Here is a 23,770-nt window from a genome sequence, read left to right on the forward strand (position 1 = left end):
CACCACCTTCAACCCTTAGTTACCATTGCCAATGCAATCTTGAATTACCGTCAACCATTATTGTAGAATTTAATAATATTGGAATTATATTATTATTATTTTAATAAAAGTAAGTTAGAAATATCCAAATATTTACAAAATAAATACTCCATGTATATATCTTTAATATGTGACGTAAACATCAGTTTTTTTTTCCAATGTGTCCCCTAAGATTTCTAAGGGAAATTTCATTTGACATTCCTATACAGTAGGGTACTAATACACTTTTTTTTCCAGTCCAATTTCCTAAAATCCAAGTACGAAGCAACCACCATGTTCATTTTCTCCACTGTCAAATCATTGGGCTGCACACAACCTGTTTGATAATATAACTATATGAAAAAATAAGCAATACCAATCGCGATCTGGATTCTCCTCACTATCTATCACTCCATCACTCAATTCTCCTACGCCGATCCACATTCTGGCCACCCATATCGCCGCTGCAACCCCACTACTGACGCCGTCTGCAACCACCTTCGTCAGCCGCCGTGCCATTGCGAATCCAGATCCAGTCTAAACCAACTCGGGAATGGCTTCTTCGGAAGCCGATTCCCGGCTAAACCAAGTGCTAATCCCAGCCCTTGAGAAAATTATCAAGAATGGATCATGGCGTAAACATTCAAAGTTATCCCACGAATGCAAATCCGTTATCGATTTCCTCACGAACCCATCTTCAACCCCACCCACTTCCCCGTCTGCCGAACCCGATCCGGATTCGGCAGCACATCCCGGAGTTCTTCTAGATCTCTCTTTCAATGATTCGGAGCTTATTCTTAGCCCTTTTATAAACGCTGCTGGTTCAGGTCATCTTAAGATTGCTGAAGCTGCACTTGATGCTGTGCAAAAGCTCGTTGCTCATGGTTACCTTCGTGGGGAAGCGGACCCGACTGGAGGCCCAGATGCGAAGTTTCTAGCGAAATTGATTGAGTCTGTTTGTAAATGTCATGATTTGGGAGATGATGCGGTGGAATTGCTTGTAATTAAGACTATTTTATCTGCTGTAACATCGGTTTCAATTCGAATCCATGGGGATTCTTTGTTGCAGGTTGTCAGGACTTGTTATGATATTTATTTGGAGAGTAAGAACGTGGTGAATCAGACTACGGCTAAGGCTTCATTAGTTCAAATGTTGGTGATTGTCTTCCGGAGAATGGAGGCTGATTCATCTACTGTGCCATTGCAGCCTATTGTTGTGGCGGAGTTAATGGAACCAGCTGAAAAAGCTGATGCTGATGGATCAATGACATTGTTTGTTCAGGGGTTTATAACCAAAGTGTTGCAGGACATTGATGGGGTTTTCAATGCAGGGACTCCAAGGGTGGGGGCTACAACTACTGGTGCTCATGATGGGGCATTTGAGACAACTACATCAACTGTGGAGTCCACAAATCCTGCTGATTTGTTGGATTCCACGGATAAAGATATGTTGGACGCGAAATATTGGGAGATTAGCATGTATAAAACGGCTTTGGAAGGGCGAAAAGGGGAGCTGGTAGATGGGGAGGGAGAAAGGGATGATGATTTGGAGGTTCAAATTGGGAATAAATTGAGAAGGGATGCATTCTTGGTGTTTAGAGCCTTATGTAAGCTCTCAATGAAGACACCACCCAAGGAGGCAGCAGCAGATCCACAGTTAATGAGGGGCAAGATTGTGGCGCTGGAGCTGCTCAAGATATTGTTGGAGAATGCTGGAGCAATATTTAGGACAAGTGACAGGTATTTACCTACTATTCTGATTAAAATCTATTCTATGTCTCAATTACTTCTGCAAATTGCTCATCTAATTACTGTACCCTGGTTCTTATTTCGAAGTAGTATTTTTTCTGTCATTGGTTCATTTTTGATGGCATAAATGTGTCAATGACACATGTTTATTTTTACTTGCCCAAAGCTGCTCACTCTGTAATACAACGAGTCCAATCGCTTTCCAACTTGTTTTTTAATCTTCGTCTGTCTTTGAAGCGGTATAGCCTTCCTTTTTCTAATTCCTTGTAGGCACCATCTTTTAGTTTATATTGTATTCTTGCTAGCATATTTTTTAGACTATTCCCAGGGAATAAATATGATTTACAAAATGAAAATCAACATGTGAGTTTCTACACCTTTTGTGCTTCTAAAAGTTTGAAAGTGACCTTTTCTTACTTGGGTTATGGCTCTAAGGCTATTCTGACTAAATCGATGTAAGAAAAAGAAGAAAAAAAAGAGTTGGCCTATCCTACCTTATGCAGGTGAAAGGAATCTTACTGTCGTCATTCTTCTCATATTAGATCATGGCCATGTGCTTCCACTTAGTTGGGGAAACATATAACGTTGCATAGCACTGTGATATTTCTGAGGCTTATGCTTTATAGACATTCACCTTCTGTGATTTGGATATCCTGAACTATTTAAAGCTGTCAAACCTTAAGCTTACTCCGCTGAACAGCTTTTTAGGCTTCCCTTGCTAGTGTGGACTGTGGAGAATCTTGAAGACATCCTTCAATTCTTTCTTTGGGGGAAAAATTACATATTTGTAAATCCAAAGGCTCTTTTGAGGTCTGTTGGTGATGCTATGAGTAATATCACGAGGAACAGAAACCTTCTGATTTTTTTATTTTTTTTTTGAAAAACCTCAGATTTCCTGTCTATTAAAGATGATTTTTAGTTTAATACATAGCTATTATAGCTTGCATAAGCTTGAGACTTTCGTTATTGTCATGGGATTTGAAACGAATGAAATAAGCAAGCCCAGAATGCATAATCTTAGCTAGTTAATATTAACAGAAAATGGCCAAAAGCCCCCCCAACCTATAGCCGGATTCCCAACTACACACTCATACTTCACGGGGGTCCTATTATCCTATTATCCCCTGAACATTTTTTTTTACATATTATCTCACCCTTATTTACTGACATGTCCACATAAACCATATAATAAAATGTTTGTTTACACGCCCTGCCAAGTATTGAATGGACCCCAAACTCTAAAATTTCCCTTTATTTTTTCATTTTCCTCTTTCTTTCTCTAAACCCTAACCTTTTTTCAATCACTCCATATTCACCCCCATTCTCTTCATGATATGAGATTTCGTTCCAATTGAATTTGAAGAACAATTTTTGAACCCTAACTATGAAAGCTTATTCAAGTCCGCATTTGCTATTATTTATCCTAACAAAGAAAAACAACGATGAATTTGAAGAACAATTTTTGAACCCTAACTATGAAATCGGAGAAATTACAAGCCCTAAAGCTTCAAGCTTTTTCGAAATTGAAACTACAGTTGAATGCTTTGACAAGTAAATTCAAGTTTTAAGCTGATTTGGGAGAGAATGAAGGAATATACAATTGAAAATTGAGAAAAAGAGGAAGAAAAAGAGAGTTTGATTTTGGGAGAGAATGAGATTATACCATTGGGGATTAATTATAGCTGATTTGGACTCACACCAGTACTTTTCTTCAGCTTTTGACGTTTTATTTTCTCTTCTTACGCGCCTAAGGGGTGTTCTCACCTTCTTCGACATGTCAGCAAATAAGGGTGAGATAATATGTAAAAAAAAAATGTTCAGGGGATAATAGGATAATAGGACCCCCGTGAAGTATGAGTGTGTAGTTGGGAATCCGGCTATAGGTTGGGGGGGCTTTTGGCCATTTTCTCTAATATTAACTACAATTTGTAGGTATGAGTTCTTGAGAAACTGCTTGGTGTATTCAATTACTAGTTACTGTTACAGACTTGCAGTCTATTTCTTAGTTATTTCCTGGAACATTGTGTAACAACTCATGGACTGCTGGTGGTTGAACTTGAAAGGGGGTCTGCTGTGAAGTTTGCCCTAGGAAAATCTCACATTAAAATGGGAGGGGAAAGCTTGGGTCCATATAAAGGTGAGTTCACAATTCTAACTATTGAGACACGTTTTGGGTTTAAATCCTAAGGGGACAAAACCATATGACCCAAAAGCCTTGAGGTGGCGCATGAGGGGTCGACCCAAAGCAGACAATACCTTGGCAGATGGACCTGGGTCGCGACATGTTCAAGTTATGATGGTGTTATCCTTTCACTCGGTAGGCACGAGTCACAGTGTAGTCAACATTTCACATATTTTTGTTTGCCTGATTTCTGCAATAACTTTTCTCCTTCTGGTCGTCTACTGGTTTGGTGCGTAAGTCTCATAACATCTTTTTATTTGAAATTCTCAATCAGTGCCTACTCTTAGGTCTTGGCACTGTCTGATTATTTGATGTACTGCAATCAGCAAGGGACTTTTTTTGCATCTTCCAATTTCAATAATAGTTGATCCGTTCATGGTTATTTTTGGTTTTAATTTTTTTTTTTTTTAAAAAAATTCTTACAGGTTTTTAGGTGCTATTAAGCAGTACTTGTGTTTGTCACTGTTGAAAAACAGTGCTTCAAGCCTCATGATTGTCTTCCAGCTTTCGTGCTCAATTTTTATAAGTCTGGTTGCAAGATTTAGAGCCGGCCTCAAGGCAGAAATTGGAGTTTTCTTTCCCATGATTGTTCTTAGAGTATTGGAAAATGTTGCTCAACCAAATTTCCAGCAGAAAATGATAGTGCTTCGATTTCTTGAGAGGCTTTGTATTGATTCACAGATTTTGGTTGATATATTTCTCAATTATGATTGTGATGTCAATTCGTCAAACATATTCGAGAGGTATCTTTCAAATCCTATGGTCTGTATTATTTAGTTAAAAAAAATTCCCCTGAGTATGATTTTAAATTTCAATCTCTGGTTCCTCCTTTATTATCTGCAAAATTCTTTCAGAATGGTCAATGGGCTTCTTAAAACTGCTCAAGGTATACCGCCTGGTACCACAACAACTCTTTTGCCACCACAAGAATCAACCATGAAGCTAGAAGCAATGAGGTGCTTAGTGGCTATCTTGAAGTCTTTGGGAGATTGGATGAACAAACACTTGCGTATTGCAGATCCTCTTTCAACCAAAAAGTATGAGGCACCTGACAGTAACTCTGAACCTGGGATTCTTCCCATTACAAATGGCATTGAGGATGAGCCTACTGAAGTATCAGATTCTCATTCTGAATCCTCTAGTGAAGTTTCTGATGTTTCTACAATTGAGCAGCGCCGTGCTTACAAGCTTGAACTTCAGGTAGGTGATCAATAACTATTCTGATTGCCAAAAGAATTGTCATGAGCAGTGTCTGTGACATTTTGTAATTTGAAACTTGTGCAGGAAGGTATATCTCTGTTTAATAGGAAACCCAAGAAAGGCATTGAATTCCTGATCAATGCTAATAAAGTGGGGAACTCACCAGAACAAATTGCGGCATTTCTTAAAGATGCCTCTGGTTTGAATAAGACCTTAATAGGTGATTACCTGGGGGAAAGGGATGACTTACCATTGAAAGTAATGCATGCGTACGTGGATTCCTTTGATTTCCAAGGAAAGGAGTTTGATGAGGCCATCAGGGCCTTTCTACAAGGATTCAGATTGCCTGGCGAGGCACAGAAGATTGATCGAATCATGGAGAAGTTTGCTGAACGGTACTGTAAATGCAATCCAAAAGTTTTTAGTAGTGCAGACACTGCCTATGTCCTTGCTTTCTCAGTTATATTGCTTAACACTGATGCCCATAATCCTACGATCAAAACCAAGGTATGCTTTTCGTTTTGCAGGAGGTGTTTGCTTATGCCCATTTCAGTAAATCAGCCTGATATCCCGTTTTTTATTCTGTAGATGTCAGCTGATGATTTTATAAGAAACAATCGCGGAATTGATGATGGAAAGGATGTGCCAGAGGAGTATTTGAGATCTTTGTTTGAGAGGATATCGAAAAATGAAATTAAAATGAAAGACGATAACTTGGCTCTCCAACAAAAGCAGTCTCTGAACTCTAACAGGATTTTAGATTTAGACAACATCTTGAATATTGTTGTCCGTAAGCGAGGAGATGAAAGTATGGAGACTAGTGATGATCTTGTCAGACACATGCAGGAGCAGTTCAAAGAGAAAGCTCGCAAATCTGAGTAAGATTCACTAGATAATTATTCTATGCTTTGACTGCAAAGTTACATTCTTGAAGTATTATCTTACTTCCGTCATTCTGTATTATTCTTAACAGCTCCTTTTTAAAACTCTCTGTAGCAGTTTCCGTGAAGATATCAAAATGAAAGCTTTAAAAGAATTACGTATCAATCTGCTGCAGAAAACTGATTTCCTTTTTTTATTCGTACTGTATTTTTTTTGTTAGATCAATCTTCACACATTCTTTTTGATAAGGAAGCCTTAGAAGGATATGTCATAGTATCAGTGCTTATGATATATTTAGGGAGAAGAAATATGTAATATATTCATTACTCAAGGTCAATCTTGTGTACCACCTTTCATTCCATTGCGTGATTAACCTAGATTACCTTGAAATCGACTTGCATTTGCAGGTCAGTTTATTATGCTGCAACAGATGTGGTGATCCTCAGATTCATGGTTGAGGTTTGCTGGGCTCCGATGTTGGCTGCCTTTAGTGTTCCCCTCGACCAAGCTGACGACGGTGTTGTGATAGCTCTGTGTTTGGAAGGATTCCGTTGTGCAATCCATGTCACTGCTGCAATGTCCATGAAAACACATAGGGATGCTTTTGTGACTTCTCTTGCAAAATTCACTTCTCTTCACTCACCTGCAGACATCAAACAGAAAAACATAGATGCAATCAAGGTTTGTGTTTGCTCCTGCCTTTTCATGCCCATGCTTCTACTGTGCTGAGTTGATCTTTTTGTTGTTGATATGCATTTTAGTGATGCTTATCAGCTATGCGTTTTTCTTTTTCTTTTTTTTTGGTAATGAGACCATGCATAATATTTATGAAACTCTGGATGTATGCATTGTTGTCAGGAGTTAATGTTTTCCCCCGAGCTAATGACTTATCTGATCTCAAGCATCGAAGTGAATGATTTACCAAAAGAACTTCCTTTGTGTTGGTAACTGATAACACAGTTTTGTAACATTAGGAAGTTGGCACCATGAAGTTCTAAACAAGTTTGAGTTGATTGTCATGATGAACTGTAGGGAAAATCGTTGGAATTGATTAATTGAGCCAATGTACCTTCTATGGGGTAAGGTTGTGCTGTAGTTTCATTAGTTTAACGTACCCCTTTAATTCAGTTCCAGGATGCTATTAGCTTGTGAAACCACAGCTCCACTGATAATAAAACAATATGTTATGAACCCAAGATAATAACTGTCAATATAGTTGGGCAATGATCTTAGTTTGATTGTAGCTTTCAGCTTTCTTTTAGGCATAACATCTAATGTGTCAAAGGATGGTTTCACAACATTTTTTTAATACATAAATGAATTTAGACTTCTCTATGTCAAAATTGTTTTATTCTCCACCCCTAGATAATGATTAGTTGTAACCTTTGGTCAACATCTATTCTGACGAGTCAACATACAATTCAAACTCTCATCTTGATAACCGTCCAAGCTGAGTGTGGAGATCTGGTAATAGACTAATAGTTATGTAACAAGCCAAACACCAAAACCATAGTTTGACTAAATTTTGTTCGAGAATGATCTTCAGATGAAGTTATGAATGCAAAAGATAAGGTACTGGTCTGCCTAACAGATGGCAGTGCGTTGGTAAGTTAGAAGACTTAAAAAGTACACTTCTGGCTGTTTATAGTGCCTATTAAATCTGCTACATTTTAGGATCGTATGGTATTTTTTCCCTATGCTACTTAGAATTTTTCATACCCTGTCTCTCTTTGAAGCCTAATTTCAGATTTTTGCGCATTCCCGTTATTATTTTGAGAAACCTGTGGTCTAGATTTAGCTCTCCAACTCCTCTTTACTACCAAACTCTTTTGTTCCGTTGTTTCTTAAATTTTCTCCTTTTACTCACAAAAAAGATTTTGGAAACTGCTGCAGTTATCCTATTTTCATTGACCTAATATCTGCTTAAGCCTGCCCAAAGAAATGACTAATTCCTAGGAGGCCTGGATACTCAGAAAATTCATGCTCGATTTCACATTAAGTTGGGTTAACTTGGAATTTGGACATTGGGTTCTCAAAGTTTTAGGAGAAAGCATCCCTAGAAATAGTCTCAAGTTCAGTAACTGATCTAATAAAATAGCTTAATATTTTTGTCACCAATTCCCAAGACAAGGTGCAGCATGGTTCACAAATGCTATACCTTATATTTCATTAGTTAAGTTCTGACTACCTTGACTCTTACTGAAGGCTAAGGGATTACATGCTAAATATCAAGTACCAATAGAGTTCCTTTACCTTTGCTCTCACACAAGGCAGGTTTTTTCTTGGATTTTGTTAGTATGCTCAACTGATAGAATAAACATCTTCTCCACACTCCCTTCCCAGCCTGATGACAATAAGAAAAGAGAAACAAAGAAGGTTTATATAACAAACAAAATATTATGGGCTCATTTTTTGCCTCTTAAATTGGAAATTTCAATTGACCACATGAGATTCAATTTTATATATATTCTGAACATTTTCAAGTTGTCCTGTAAATTTCAGAAGATTAATCTATGATGCGAAGAAACTCTAAAGACATTTTGGATTGTCTTGGTTAACCACATTTTTCATCGTGTAAACCAAAATATCAAAAATTGAAGCACCCACAAAACCAATCTACTTGAAATAAAGAAACTCCCATGGTCCTTCATCAAAAAAAGAAACTCCGACTGTATAGTTATTTTCAGTTTTTGCAGACAGGTCCCCTCAACTGTCAGTTAATTATACTTTGTATTGTTAAAAAAAAGGTTACACACACCTCTTCAAAAGATCTCTTCATGTTTTTTGCGCTTCAAACATGATGTAAACACCTATTTATTTTTTTGACAAAGAATGTAAACACCTATTTATGAAATTGTTATAATAATCTATTTAGATATCAAAAAGAAAAAATGCATTTAGCGGAGCAAAGAGGGTCAATAATGGGTTACTACCTGATATGACACTGTATTCAAAGTAGATGGTTAAAATTTTATCTAGAAATTGTGAACATTTAGAGTGCCAGGATTTCTACCAGAAAAGATGATGGTTGTAAAATTTTGTGGATCCAACCAAATAGAACTGGTGGAGGATACCTGTCAGCATCAATTCTATGCTACCCATAGTCACGCTTGGTATTATGACTAAGTTGCCCTTTTATAACATGTGGGGATATAAGAGACTTCAGTGGGCTCTTTGGCTTCTCTTTTACTCTGGACTTTCTTTTTCTCAACCCTCTTCTCCCCCCTTTGGACTAATTAGACAACCTTAAGCTCTTTCATTTTTTTCTTTGTTTCTTTTAGCTGAGATTAAACTAAATTTTACTCAAATCGAAGAAACAAAATTCTTCCTTGTATGAATTTGCCTGCACCTCCTTGCAGATAGGCGATTTTCATTTGTATAATGAAGGGGTTGTTGGCAAATATTCTTGTTAGGGAACATTTTTTTTTGTTTTGCATTTGCCTTTAACTATACTGCTCATGTGATTTTAGGTTCTAGATTTATCATATTCTGGTGGGACTTTAGGTATGTTAGTGGACTGCTCATTGCTGACCAAGTGGCAAATGTAAAAGCAGGACCACATTTTCTTGTCAAAGTAACAAGTAGTCTGGAATTCGTTTTAGCCGAGTGTTTAGTTTCCCTGTGGCAGTGCTATTAAGTAGTCTTCGGAATGACAGAAATTGTTTTCTTGGAAAACATTTTCCAGGAAAGTAAGTGGGTTTCTTTCTTATTTTCTCGTGTTCGGTATGTAAGCAAAAATTATTATCCTTAAAGCATTTGTATTAATCGAGATAAATATTGTGGGGAATGGGGGGTAGGAGTGCGGGGATGGGGTTTATGTAAGACTAATATATAGTGTCTTCGGTATGAAGGAAATTGTTTTCTTGGAAAACATTTTCCAGGAAAGTAAGTGGGTTTCTTTCTTATTTTCTCGTGTTCGGTATGTAAGCAAAATTATTATCCTTAAAGCATTTGTATTAATCGAGATAAATATTGTGGGGAATGGGGGGTAGGAGTGCGGGGATGGGGTTTATGTAAGACTAATATATAGTGTCTTCGGTATGAAGGAAATTGTTTTCTTGGAAAACATTTTCCAGGAAAATAAGTGGGTTTCGTACTTATTCTCTCGTGTTCGGTATGTAAGCAAAATTATTATCCTTAAAGCATTTGTATTAATCGAGATAAATATTGTGGGGAGTGGGGGGTGGTGGGGATGGGGGTTACGGGGGTGCAGTGAAGACAAGGTGTGTTGAAGGGTGGGAAGGACACAATCATTGTGGAACACCACTTGTTGGTACTCGTTTTCCCTATTTCCATTAGGGAAGTCATTTTCCTCATTTGCAAGGAATTTGTTTTTCAAAAAAATTGACCAACTGAACCTGGGAAACTCAGTATGTTTCCTTTTTGCTTAACAGGCAATAATTACAATCGCAGAAGAGGATGGAAACTACCTACAGGAGGCATGGGAGCATATTCTGACATGTGTTTCTCGGTTTGAACATTTGCATCTCTTGGGGGAGGGTGCCCCTCCAGATGCAACTTTCTTTGCACTTCCTCAGAATGAATTTGACAAGTCAAAACAAGCTAAGTCTCTCATCCTTCCTGTCCTGAAAAAGAAAGGTCCTGGGAAGATTCAAAGTGCAGCTTCAGCTATGAGAAGGGGTTCATACGATAGTGCTGGTATTGGTGGCAGTGCTTCTGCAGGCATTACGTCTGAGCAGATGAACAACTTGGTCTCTAACTTAAACATGTTGGAACAAGTTGGTGAAATGAACCGCATATTCATAAGGAGTCAGAAATTAAACAGTGAGGCTATAGTGGACTTTGTGAAAGCTTTATGCAAGGTCTCTATGGAAGAATTACGTTCTACTTCAGATCCAAGGGTTTTTAGTCTCACAAAAATAGTTGAGATTGCGTACGTTCTTTGGTTTCTTTTCATAAAGTGTATTGTTGTACTTACCCTTTTGCTTCCTGATAACTAGCAGAACTATTGATTCATTTTCTTTAAACAGGCACTACAATATGAACCGTATCAGATTTGTTTGGACAAAAATCTGGCAGGTTCTTGGTGAATTTTTTGTGACCATTGGCTGCTCTGAAAATCTTTCAATTGCCATATTTGCAATGGATTCTTTGCGCCAATTATCAATGAAGTTCTTGGAGAGAGAAGAATTGGCTAACTATAATTTTCAGAATGAGTTTATGAAGCCTTTTGTGATTGTTATGCGCAAGAGTAGTGCTGTGGAGATCAGAGAATTAATCATCAGATGCGTCTCTCAAATGGTTTTGTCTCGAGTCAATCATGTGAAATCCGGATGGAAGAGCATGTTCATGGTATCAAATTTTCTCCCTTTTCTTGCCATTATTTTGCAATCTTGGTAGTGTAAACCATCTTTTGATCTTTGCTTCATTATGGATTGCACATTAATACTGCATGTGTTCTTTTCTTAAATTGCTAGTTTGTTCTTTTCACCTGATGTTCTTCTCTTCTTTTTCTGATTACCCAACGTTTTCAGGTCTTCACCACTGCTGCTTATGATGACCATAAAAACATTGTGTTATTAGCTTTCGAGATAATGGAAAAGATTGTGCGAGACTATTTTCCATATATAACGGAGACTGAGACCACCACATTCACAGACTGTGTTAATTGCCTTGTTGCATTCACTAATAGTAGATTCAACAAAGATATTAGTCTCAATGCCATTGCTTTCCTTCGTTTATGTGCGGCAAAACTTGCTGAAGGTGATCTTGGCTCCTCAAGGAACAAGGACAGAGAAACTTCTGTGAAGGTTTCACCATCTTCACCTCATAAAGGAAAAGACCACAACATTGAAAATGGAGAATTGACAGATAAGGAGGATCATCTTTATTTCTGGTTTCCACTGTTGGCTGGTAAGGACAAAAGCATTTGACTTAGACCAAAATCTCATGCCTGCAAATCATATGCTCTCTTCTATGACCTTTGACTTTCTAGGACTAAAGTGAAATATTTAGACTAAGATCTCATGCCTGCAAATCATTTGCTCTCTTTCACTGTTCTTTTTAATAAGACAAGTTCAGGCCAACATTCGGTACACTTATTTAAGAAATTACTCTTTTTCTCTTACAGGACTATCTGAACTTAGCTTCGACCCGAGGCCTGAAATCAGAAAGAGCGCTCTGCAAGTGCTGTTTGATACCTTACGCAATTACGGGCACCATTTCTCTCTATCATTATGGGAAAGGGTATTTGAATCTGTACTATTTCCTATCTTTGACTATGTTCGGCATACTATTGACCCTTCAGGTGAAAACTCACCTACTCATGGAATTGATGCTGAAGAGGGTGAGCCTGATCAAGATTCATGGCTTTACGAGACCTGCACGCTGGCGCTCCAACTGGTTGTAGATCTCTTTGTTAAATTTTATGACACAGTCAATCCACTTCTGAAGAAAGTGCTGTTCTTATTGGTGAATTTTGTCAAGCGTCCTCATCAGAGTCTTGCTGGTATTGGCATTGCTGCATTTGTCCGTCTTATGAGCAATGCTGGGAGTCTTTTCTCTGAAGATAAATGGCTTGAAGTGGTTTTGTCCATTAAAGAAGCGGCTAATGCAACTATTCCCGACTTCTCTTTTCTTCTAAATGAAAATAACAATTATTGGTCCCAGGAAGAAGATATGACTGGGAATGGCAATGCAGAAACCACTGGTACAGATACTCCAGATGAGGACTTGGAAAATTTGAGGAGGCACCGTCTATATGATGCTATTGCTGATGTGAAGTGTAGGGCTGCTGTTCAGCTATTATTAATTCAGGTATCCAGAAAAGCCACTACTGTGGGTTTAGTTCTAATTCATTTATGTATGCTCTAGCTTAGAGATGACCAGACACTCAACATAGTATCACAACAGGCAGAGTCATTGGATCGAATCTCACTGACACCCATCATCAAAAATAATAATAATATATGTATGCTCTCCAGAAGCGAGTAAAGATGGTTGTATACTATGTTAGGAGGAGGTTGTAGTGTTTGAAAGATCTTTTGCATATATCGTGGTTTGTTTGACATGATTAGACACAAAAGATGGGTTATGTGTCAATTATGTGGGGGAAATGTCGGGTTGGCATATAAGATTTGGTTTTTAATATATATGCACAGTTAGAGTCTTTGGACATATGTATGTTTGCTGTGCTGCTGGTGATTCGAGTTCTTCAGTTAGACATGTATATATGGATATACAATAACAAATTTATGTTGGAAATTAATGCTAGTTTAATTGCCTAGAAGGATATACCATGCATCCCATGTTGGAATTGGAGTAATTTGATGACAGTTGAGTATGATATTTTAGTATGGAAAAATAACCAGATAAGTACTCCACTTGATAAACACTCTTATCATTATAATTCATAAGTTGTCAATTTACAGTCTCGTTATTTTAACTCACAGTTTTTAATCAATCTGGAGTTGATACTTGATATTAGCTTATTTTAAATAATTAGAGCTGTAACTAGTACCGCCTTCTCTAAGTTGGTACCAATTTTATTTCATCATAGTCTCATTTAATGTCTGACTATAACTGGGAAAATGAGAATCAAATTACAATTGAACGAAAACTATGGACTCTTGATGCCTTGTCAAATTTCAAACAATATTTCTACTGCTGATCCTGTAGCGTGAGCTTAGTAATTGAGAGTATCTCATAATCCTGTTGGAAGATCTTTGAAATGATAGGTGTTTGTGTTTTTGGTGTGGGTTTTGCATCTATTTGTAGTTGTCTACTTGCACTTGGGATATCTTTGTATTGTTAATTTGGTCATTCTCTGAAGTATGGGGCCATGCTGTTGCTTTCTTAAAGGTCATGCCTTCAAAAAGAACATTGATATTATTGAAAACCTTGTATGGTAAATTTGATTAATTGTTCCTTTTTTTTGTGTATATCTAGAAAGCTTAATTTCTACCATAATGATCTCTTGCACATTGCAGGCTGTGATGGAGATCTACAACATGTACAGACCTCAGCTGTCTAGCAAAAACATCATTGTTCTCTTTGATGCCATGCATGGTGTGGCATCTCATGCTCATAAAATAAACAGTGACACGACACTGCGGTCAAAGCTGCTAGAGTTCAGTTCCATGACCCAAATGCAAGACCCTCCGTTATTACGGCTTGAGAATGAGGCTTATCAAATTTGTCTCTCATTTTTACAAAATCTTGTGCTAGATAAACCTACTGGTTTTGAAGATTCTGATGTGGAAACTTACCTCATCAACCTTTGCAGCGAGGTCTTACACTTCTATATTGAAATCGCACATTCAGGACAAATGTCTGAGTCATCTCTTGGTGCACAGCTTCGTTGGTTAATTCCCCTGGGTTCTGGTAGAAGGAGAGAGTTGGCTGCACGTGCACCTCTTATCATTGCAACTCTCCAGGCAATATGTAGTTTAGGAGATGCATCCTTTGAGAAAAACTTGTCAGGCTTCTTCCCATTACTTTCAAGCTTGATAAGTTGTGAGCATGGTTCAAATGAGATTCAGTTAGCCCTGAGCGATATGCTCAGTTCATCCGTGGGTCCTGTTTTGCTTCGATCATGTTGAGCTTAGGGTACTCATTATTTCTTTTGCTTTATATGGTAATATTTCTTGTATTTTTGCCAATTTTCCTATCATCTAATATTGCAGAAAGATAGTTTCGGTGCTTCAAAAACTAGTGATTGTTTATATGCCCAGGCATTTAGAACCTTCTGCAGTATATTGAGGGGCTTAGCTCTTTGTAGAGTCATTAGATGTTAGCAGGAGTTCTGATGTTGTATGTGTAGCATTTTCCTCTTTAATATACGAGCAATTTCATGCCTAAGGATTGCTTGTTGTGTATCTACTCAAATTACTTTGTGAGCTTTGTTTATCTGATTAGTTGCAGGGGTTTAGCAATGAATGTTTCATTTTACAGCTCTGAAGCAGTATAAGATATCCGTGGCGATTCCATTGGTTAGAAGAGAAAGATGTTAGTGTTTGATGCACAGGTATGCGTATGCTAGATTGATGGCTACTATTTTTTTTTTTTAAAAAAGAGTTTATTTCTTATGGTAATGGTGTTCGGGCCAACTTGAAAATAGTTTCTGAACCTTTGAAACTAGTCAGTCTCCTCTTTACACAAGTTTCTGTCTGCTAGATTCTGGCAGATTAACGGTCTCCATTTCCCACCTAGTTTCTGAACCTGTTTCCCTTTTCAAGTTTAGACATATTGATGAAAAATATAGATATCGTTGAGTGGTTAGCTGCCTTGCTGTTTTGTATATCCTTTTAGAGCGAAGTGTTTTGCATGGCTATATATTCCTTTATTTACTTGCTATCACAGCTGCTACTATCGGCTCTCCTTAAAATTGTCAAGTTCTGTTTATGTAGCATTTCTGTAGATTTATCTGCTTCACGTTGTTTGAGATGTGTGCCGTTTGCTGTGCTTCGCTCCTGCAATAGTGTATATTTACTGTGCCTAGTCTCAAAGTGGATTATTGTCACTGATATAATCTACGAGATCATCAACCACTTTTAGATATACGCACATTTACATATATTTTTGACTTCTGGTTCTCAAAAAAAGGAAAAAGTGTTATGGTTTACTTTACCTCATCTTGTTGATTCTGAGAATCTTATTTTTGTATGTTTCTATTACCTTTGTACATGTTGAGTGGAGATATTTTCCTATCTTGTAAGGATATTGTTGTCTTGGTGCATTCTAATGGTCAATATCATTTGTGCACATTTTCTGAGTGCTTGACCCACACGTCTCAATCAACTTTCGTAAAATGTGGGGGAAGTAATTACGCCAACTTTCCTAGTTCCCTACTATTCGAATAAGTTGACCAGTATCTCATTTATAATTCTATAATGACTCAAAGATCTACCCTATTGGCTCCAATAATTAAAGGGAAAAAAAGGTTTCTTCTACATATCAATGTGAAAGGGAGACTCAAAAGATATTATGGCCAAAATACCATAAGTTGTCACTTTTCAAGTCTCAAACCATGTTTTTAGTATGTGTTCAGAGTGTTTTTTTTTTTTGGTTTTTCAACTCGTTGTTCAATGCAGGGAGCCCCCGACTAAATTCCGGTCACGCATTATAGGGCTTATTTGGGGTGCCTCTCCCAACAAGATTTTCTCCATACCTAAAGCTCGAACTCGAGAACTTTAGTTAAGGGTGAAGCAGTCTCACCGCTATACCACAACTCATGTTGGTGTGTTGAGTGTTTTTACTTGTTGTTTGATAAGAGGATAAGCTGCAACTTAAAAGCTTCTGGATATTTAAAACTTAATACCAATATTCACTAATGAATTAGTCAATTGTTAGTTTTGGTAATTCAGTAATAAATTTGGCCAAAGAAAAGTATAAAGAAGAAAAAGGATTAGCATATAAGTAGGACGGTGCTTATAGAACCGTTTAGGGGTTCGGTAGAACTATTGACTTTAGGTTAAATTTTGTATTTGTATTGATAAATTTATTTAAAATATATAAATAATTTATTTAAGAATTTAAACCTTAAACTGCGTCTGCATATAAGGAAACATGATGACAAATATTGCCGGCAACTTTTAAGAGGATATTTGTATATTCCACTAGGAATTAGTCTTGGACCAACAACAATTTTTCACTTCGACTGAAAAGATGCTAATTATGTCTCACAAAGTTTTTTAAATTTGTAGTTCAAAATTCCTTTCGATTATTTGTGCGGACTATAAATAATTTTATTAAGAGAAAAATTTGAATTTTAAAATTAAATTATTTTCAATCATAAAAAAATGATATTCTTTGGGATGAATAAAAAGAAAATTATCCTATATAATTGGGATAAAGGAGTATGTTTGGAAAATTAATTGTCCTAATAAATTTGAAAAAAAAAAACAAATTACCTTTATAGAATTAGGAAAACCTTGTTCTAATAATAAGTTTAGTAAAGGAAAACATACAATCCTCCTAGGATTAGAAAACCTTTCTTTTATTGATTTGAAATTACTTGTGCTCTATATAAGCCTTATAGTTGTGAATCCATAAGCATTATACACTTCGTCTCTTTCAAAGCGAAAAACTTGGATAAATTAACTCAGTCAAATCTCATTAAATTTTTATATTATTTTTTCTCCTTTAGCGATTGTGTGCTAGTTAATCCAAATATTTCTGGGACAAAAGAGTACCTTCTTAGAAAAAATTAAAGGGTTGTTCCTAATTCATATAGGACCGGTCGGCGGTCACAGGGCTATAGTATATTATTAGAAATTGACAAATATTTTCCCCCAAATTCTCTACTTCTTCACCAATTAATCACTCTTTTATCTTTCTCCTGGTTTTTCAACATTACTATGGATTCTGTAACAGTATGGTTCAAGTCTATTGGGAAATTTGTTGGACAAATTAAAAAAGGGAAAAAAACCCCAAAGAGAAGGGCTTCTGATTTGAGCTATTTATCAGGTTTTGCAACTATGGAGGTATCTAATCAACTGAAATTAGTGTTTAAATTGATTGATACAAATGGGGATGGAAAGATTTCCCCTTTAGAGTTAACTGAAATTTTGTTGAGTGTTGGACATCATCAAGAATTGAAAGCTGCTGAAGAATTAGCAGAGGTTATGGTTAAAGAAATGGATTGTGATGGTGATGGATTTGTGGATGTGAATGAGTTTTTGAATGTTATGGGGGTGGAAAAAGATGAAGCTAAGGATATTGATGAGATAATTAGACAAGTTTTTCTTGTGTTTGATGTTGATAATAATGGGCTTATTTCAGCTAAGGAATTGAGGAGAGTTTTAATTAGTCTTGGTTGTGGAAATTCTAGTGTTAAAGAGTGTAGAAGAATGATTAAAGGAGTTGATAAAGATGGTGATGGATTTGTTAATTTTGAAGAGTTTAAACAAATGATGGCTGCTGGATGCAATTTTTAGCCCAACATTATGATTTTACTCTGTTTTTTTTTTTTTTTTTTGTGAGTGTGAGTCTATGACGGGCTTGAATGGAGCGACATAGACAATGAGGATTCAGGTAGTCGATCCTGAACTATGATTGAGGTGTAGTTGTTTTTAATTTCTTAATTTGTGGATTTTGTAAGTCCTTGGTTGTTGGATTATGTAGTGTTTAAAATTTGATTTAAGTTTTAAGGTAGGATGTCAATGTTATGAAAGCAAGTAGGTAACTCCATATTTAGCATAATTCTCCTCTTTTCATGTTTTTTTTTGTAATAATAGTTTACAAGTATCTTGACTAGTTATGTCCTTCAAATTTTGACAAGTGTGTGTTTCTTCATTTGCATGTCCACTAGTGAAGTTGAACATTTCTTGTAATTATCCCTCTACTTAGTTTTACTTGCCCGCTATATCAAAAATAAAATTTCACTTTTACTTGTCTGTTGTCACTATTCATATATATATATTTTTTTATTTTTTATTTTTAACATTAATTACTTGAATATTTTTTAAACAAATTTTCAAGCTTAATATTAAATATTAATTAATAAAAATAGTTATATCAATCATTTTTTTTAAAATACTATGCTAAATTTAAATATGATAAGTAAAAATAAAAGTGAACATAGATCATAAAACTTGGTATTATACAAGGCATTGATTAGCTTCCTTACAACGTGACACGTGTTAAATGTGATAAATATGCTTACAAAAGATGTAACAGCAAGAGAATATCGCCATTATTATCGCACAAGTAGAGACAAATATACCCATATATATCATCTACGAGAAATTAATAAGATGAGAAAATGTTTGAATGTTGCTTGTGGAGAGATTTGTAAAAAATACAATAGAATAGTTTTTAGAATAAAAGATATTTTATGTGTAAAAATAAGAAACTAAATTTAAAAAAAATTGTAAGTGATTTACAAAATCAAATCTCCCCTATCTCTTTATCTACGAATGTTCATCAAAGACATTTGAATTAAGATTAGTCAAAATTCATTATTTTAAATGCTTCTAAACCTTGATTTAGCTTCATTATTTTCCTCCCATGCCACTTATTAATTAGTTGAATAAAGTATATGGCATGGGAGGAAAAAATATATATATAGCTCTCAATAGTTGAAAAAACAAGAAGAAAATTAAAAGGAGGAAAAAATAAATAAAAGAAAGACGTTCAAGATCAATTTTAATGAAGGCAAATTAAATATTAAGACATTTAAAATTAAATTATACGTTTGTGCAATAATTATTGTTTATAATGGTCATCAAAGTGCTTGTGACTAATAATCAAAATCAAATTCATTAAGTTTATGATAAGCTCAAATATCTTTATATTTATTTTTGTAAAGGATAATTAAAAAAATTCTAGAAATTGTAGCATTCCCTTTCTCTCATTACTGCAACAAAATATTTGTTATCAAGTGATGAAGAAAATTGGTTCCATATCATTTTTGAGGAATATATATCTAATAGTAACAGAAATTATGAAATAAGAAACATATTTGATAAGTTTAATTTACACACATATTCCCTATATTCATATCTTCCAGTTTTTTTTTTTTTTTTTCATTTGATGTCCGATACGATGATATTATAAATGTAATTATTTTTCATAACACGATTAATGAGTATCATCCTAGCTTGGAGTTTTGACATACAAAGATTCAAATTGTCATTTTTGATCACTGCCATTCCAGCGAAGACAACAACAACAACATACTCATTGTAATCCTAGCAAGTACATTAAAAATTTCCATTAAAATTGTGTATATGTGCATGATTAGCTAAGCTTTGCTGTGAAATGTTGCTAGGAAAAATGGGCCTTTCTCATACACTACCAGAGCCCATTTTTTTATGTTACGGCCCCATATAGCCCATTGTATTATTACGGCCCAAATCAATTTCACCCCCAACATGTAGGACTTTGGTTAATACTCAAGGTAGAATTCCTTTATCAATATATAATACTAGAAAATATATGTTTTTGAGAGTAACCTAATTTATATTTTAGTTGATAGAAAAGAAATGCAAATGAGTGTGTAACATAAAGTTTCTAACGTGATATTTATTTTTTATTTTTTTAAAAAATAAATCAAAAAATTCATTACTATGTTAATTGACCTTACCAAGGATTTTTATGATACTTCTTAATTGGATACTTTTTTTATTTATGAATTTTAAAAACAAATTAAACCAAGAATATGAAATTGGAAAAATTAAAATAAAACATTAAAGTTGTACAAATATCAGTTCTATGTTACCAGCAGTATATGTTTAATTAATAGTACAATATAACACTAGGATGCACCAAATTCAATAGTTTATATTTCTTATTATAATCATTCGTGTGGAAAATCATGCATATATAGACAGTAAATTGTTCTTCTAATAATTAAATGATCATTTTTGAAATTGTTCTCAGCATAGAGGATCTAAATTAAAGGTGAACTTGTGGGTTTCATTGGGTATGTTGTTATATAAAGGATATAAAGACGAATGATATATATATATATATTTATTTATTTATTTTAATTTTTTTTTTAATTTTTGTTAAAAAAAAGTACCAAGGATTCAGAAATTTGTTGATTATTATTTTCTTTATTAAATAGGACAATATAATGGCACCACAAAAAGTTCATATTTTTAAAATCCCGTGCAAGATCCTAGCTAAATTAATAAAGCATTGGGTTAATTAGGATCTTCATTTCATACAACAAAGATTTTGTTGTCTAAATCTTATCAGAATATTTTAGCAGCTTAAATGGTTATATTAAATTACCACTAAACTATATATTGTTCATCAGATCATTTAGGACCCTATAATATAAGTTAATATTCAATGAAATAATTCATATTAAATATTGTGCCGTCTTCCTAGCTATACATAGTATTTAGTGTAACTTAATCAGCACTTTTCCAACATCCTCAAGACAATAATCTTGTTGTATAAGAAAAAATATTCTGAACATTAATAAAAGTACAATGGCATGAGAGTTAGGATAAAAAAAATTAAATTCATCAGTTAAATATATGATCTATAGTTGGTCGTTATCTAGGCATGTTGCGACATATGTCCTAATCTTTTCTTTATTTCTCTTCATCTATTTTATGTGCTTCTCTTGTACCAACATGAAATTTTCTACCAATCCCAATTTCAAATGATTCAATAAATACTTTCTCTATCCATTTTTACTTGTTCACTGTACTAAAAATAAATGTTCATTTTTACTTGTTCAGTCTAGAAAATCAAGAGATAATTAATTGCTCTTGTTATTTACTATTGTCATTTATTATATTTAGGGAAAATGGTCTGAAAAATACTCCAATTTTGGCCGAAATTATTGTTACGATACCAAACTTTATGAAGGACCTTTTACCCCCTGCACTATTTAATCGTGTATTTTAAAGGTATATATGTGCCCACGTGGACACATTACTATTTATAATGATGCAATATTTATGATGTCCATGTGGACACATATATATCTTTAAAATACACTATTAAATAGTGCAGGGGGTAAAAGATCCTTTCCAAAGTTCGGTATTGTTACAACAATTTCGATCAAAGTTCGGATATATTTCAGATCTTTTTCCCTTATATTTACATAGTGATTTAATAAAATTATTCATTATTTATTACTCTTTAAGATATATGTCATATCAATACTGAAAAAATAAAAATGGATGGTGAATACCAGGGGCGTAGCTACACTATTGTCAAGGTGTCTAATTGAACATTATTCATTAGAAAATTATACCGTATATACAAGTAAAATGATAATTAACAAAGTGATTAAATAACATATTTTGGTAATTTCAGGTGCCTTAAGAACCAACACATGCGAACTTAAAGTGTTCGTGTGCTCTATCTCACTAGTAGCTTCTCTTTTTTCATTTTTTAACTTTACAAAAACACGTGTCCAAAAATATTAATTATTAATATTACGTAATTTAATTTTAAAAACTTTAGTACCCTCATTTGTTAAAAAAAACTTGGACATACTTGGTAAATTTTTTGACTCTGCTACTAGTTGAATACTATATAATGATTTATTATATAGTCATGTTCATGGGAATCATATTGTTCTAGTTAAACTAATACTCACTTTCTGATTTCTTGCTCTCTAAGTCCTATTGTTGATCATGCCTGTAAACTCGATTTATATATCCTTTATTAAATTAAAAGAAGTCTCTCTAATTATTTATTTAAGTTGATTACTTTTCAGAAAGCTTTTCAATAACACTTCAATGAAGTTATCATTACAGACAGATCATATCTACACTTTAAAACAAGCATCTACATATGTTATTATTGTTTTGAAATATAAAATAGATTAGTATTACTAGTTATAATTATAAGCAGTACTTATGTAAAAGGAGTTCCTACCCTTTTAATTATTGTGTTTAAAGCTATACTATATATATTAATTAATAACTTTTATTTTTCACTATGCTGCTGGAGGCTCCTCTAGCTATTCCAAGTTGGCAGGAGCATATATAGAACTGTATTTAACTAAAAAAAATAATCCCGACCTTACAACAAATAAATTATGATTTAACTGTAATTATATAATTGCTACTACTATATTATATTATATGTAATGCCGTTAAAGACTTTAACGATTCTAAATATAATGATATTAACTTAATTACCGCTAAATATTTTATGTAGAGAGATTTGAGAAGAAAAATATACTGAGTTTCAAACTTCCACCGTTAAAATGAAAGTGTGGGCAGCTCGCCGTAGAGGCAGAGCTAGGTGGTGGTTCATGGGTTCGGACGAACCCACTAGCTTTTTTGTAGACTCTATATTTGTATTAGGAAATTAATTTTTTTTATGTATATTAACTTGTGAACCCCAAACAAATTGATTTAAAACCCCTAAACACCTAATTTTGACTCCACCTCTAAGCTCGCGAACTGAGTTGTACCCCACTATAACCTGTATCTATTTGGCTTCAACTTAGTAAATAATCAGGAAATCGACTATACTATAGTTCATTATTTTTCGGCATTATTTAATTAACTATAACGTAGGATACAATTCTTTAACCCAGATGAGCTTTTGCGTGGCGAATATTGAACCTAGCTAGAATATGTTAGTAATATAGTACTCCCTCTTTTCCAATTTATGTGATTTACTTTCCTTTTTAGTCAGTCCCAAAAAGAATGACACATTTCTATATAAAGTAACAATTTGACTATAAAATATCTATTTTACCCTTAATGAAATGATTTACAGCCACACAAATTTTTATAATTCATTTTGGACCACAAGTTTTAAAAGTTTTCCTTTCTTTCTTAAACTCCGTGCCGAGTCAAAGTACCTCACATAAAATGGGACGGAGGGAGTAACTTATAAAATCTCATCTATTTTTTTTTGTTAACTATTTATAGGGAATATCAGAAGGGAAGTAGGAAGGAGATAAAAATGTTGAATAAAAACTTCTATCGTTATAATTAATTAGAGCTAGCATTAGCATGAACTCGATGGGTAATAACGTAACCAACAGGATTCAACAATTGATCATGCGGCTTGTGGGTTTACATCCTAGGGAACAAATCCATGAGGCTCAAAAGGCTTAACCAAGAGACAATATCTTGACAATTGAATTTGGACTGTCATAAATGGTATCAGAGCTAGTATATATGTCCTTCATTGTGACACGATGGGGCAAATTTCAACGAAGATACTGATTCTCTAATATGGTCTACGTGATCTAATTAAATTTTGGAATTAGATTCTGAACTAAAATTATTCAGTTTTAAAAGGGAAAAAAGGTGTAATTTATAAGATGCTATAACTTATAAGCTTTTT

The 23,770-nt window shown here is 34.6% G+C and overlaps 2 protein-coding genes across 2 annotated transcripts; both read left to right on the forward strand.

Moving 5' to 3' along the window:
• Positions 1–221: 221 nt before the first annotated feature.
• On the forward strand, positions 222–14,872 carry LOC102582128 (brefeldin A-inhibited guanine nucleotide-exchange protein 2-like). Its single transcript, XM_006339379.2, has 11 exons — positions 222–1,758; positions 4,375–4,692; positions 4,804–5,149; positions 5,234–5,656; positions 5,738–6,027; positions 6,439–6,712; positions 10,426–10,925; positions 11,023–11,344; positions 11,527–11,905; positions 12,123–12,808; positions 13,981–14,872. Exons 1-11 carry the CDS (start codon positions 572–574, stop codon positions 14,590–14,592), a joined length of 5,337 nt encoding a protein of 1,778 aa, XP_006339441.1. The 5' UTR covers positions 222–571; the 3' UTR covers positions 14,593–14,872.
• A 2,089-nt stretch (positions 14,873–16,961) lies between these two features.
• On the forward strand, positions 16,962–18,244 carry LOC102582450 (probable calcium-binding protein CML10). The gene has a single exon (XM_006339380.2). It carries the CDS (start codon positions 17,350–17,352, stop codon positions 17,926–17,928), a length of 579 nt encoding a protein of 192 aa, XP_006339442.1. The 5' UTR covers positions 16,962–17,349; the 3' UTR covers positions 17,929–18,244.
• The last annotated feature ends 5,526 nt before the right edge of the window (positions 18,245–23,770 follow it).

The sequence above is a fragment of the Solanum tuberosum genome, unplaced genomic scaffold (genome assembly GCF_000226075.1).
Source record: "Solanum tuberosum cultivar DM 1-3 516 R44 unplaced genomic scaffold, SolTub_3.0 scf00010, whole genome shotgun sequence".
NCBI lineage: Eukaryota > Viridiplantae > Streptophyta > Magnoliopsida > Solanales > Solanaceae > Solanum > Solanum tuberosum.

Excerpts from the sequence above, each read along its gene's own strand:
- LOC102582128 (XM_006339379.2), top strand. The coding sequence starts at position 572 with ATGGCTTCTTCGGAAGCCGATTCCCGGCTAAACCAAGTGCTAATCCCA. Across the intron at positions 5,657-5,737 it reads ATCCTACGATCAAAACCAAG|ATGTCAGCTGATGATTTTAT; the intron begins GTATGCTTTTCG and ends TTTATTCTGTAG. Across the intron at positions 6,028-6,438 it reads GAGAAAGCTCGCAAATCTGA|GTCAGTTTATTATGCTGCAA; the intron begins GTAAGATTCACT and ends TTGCATTTGCAG.
- LOC102582450 (XM_006339380.2), top strand. The coding sequence starts at position 17,350 with ATGGATTCTGTAACAGTATGGTTCAAGTCTATTGGGAAATTTGTTGGA.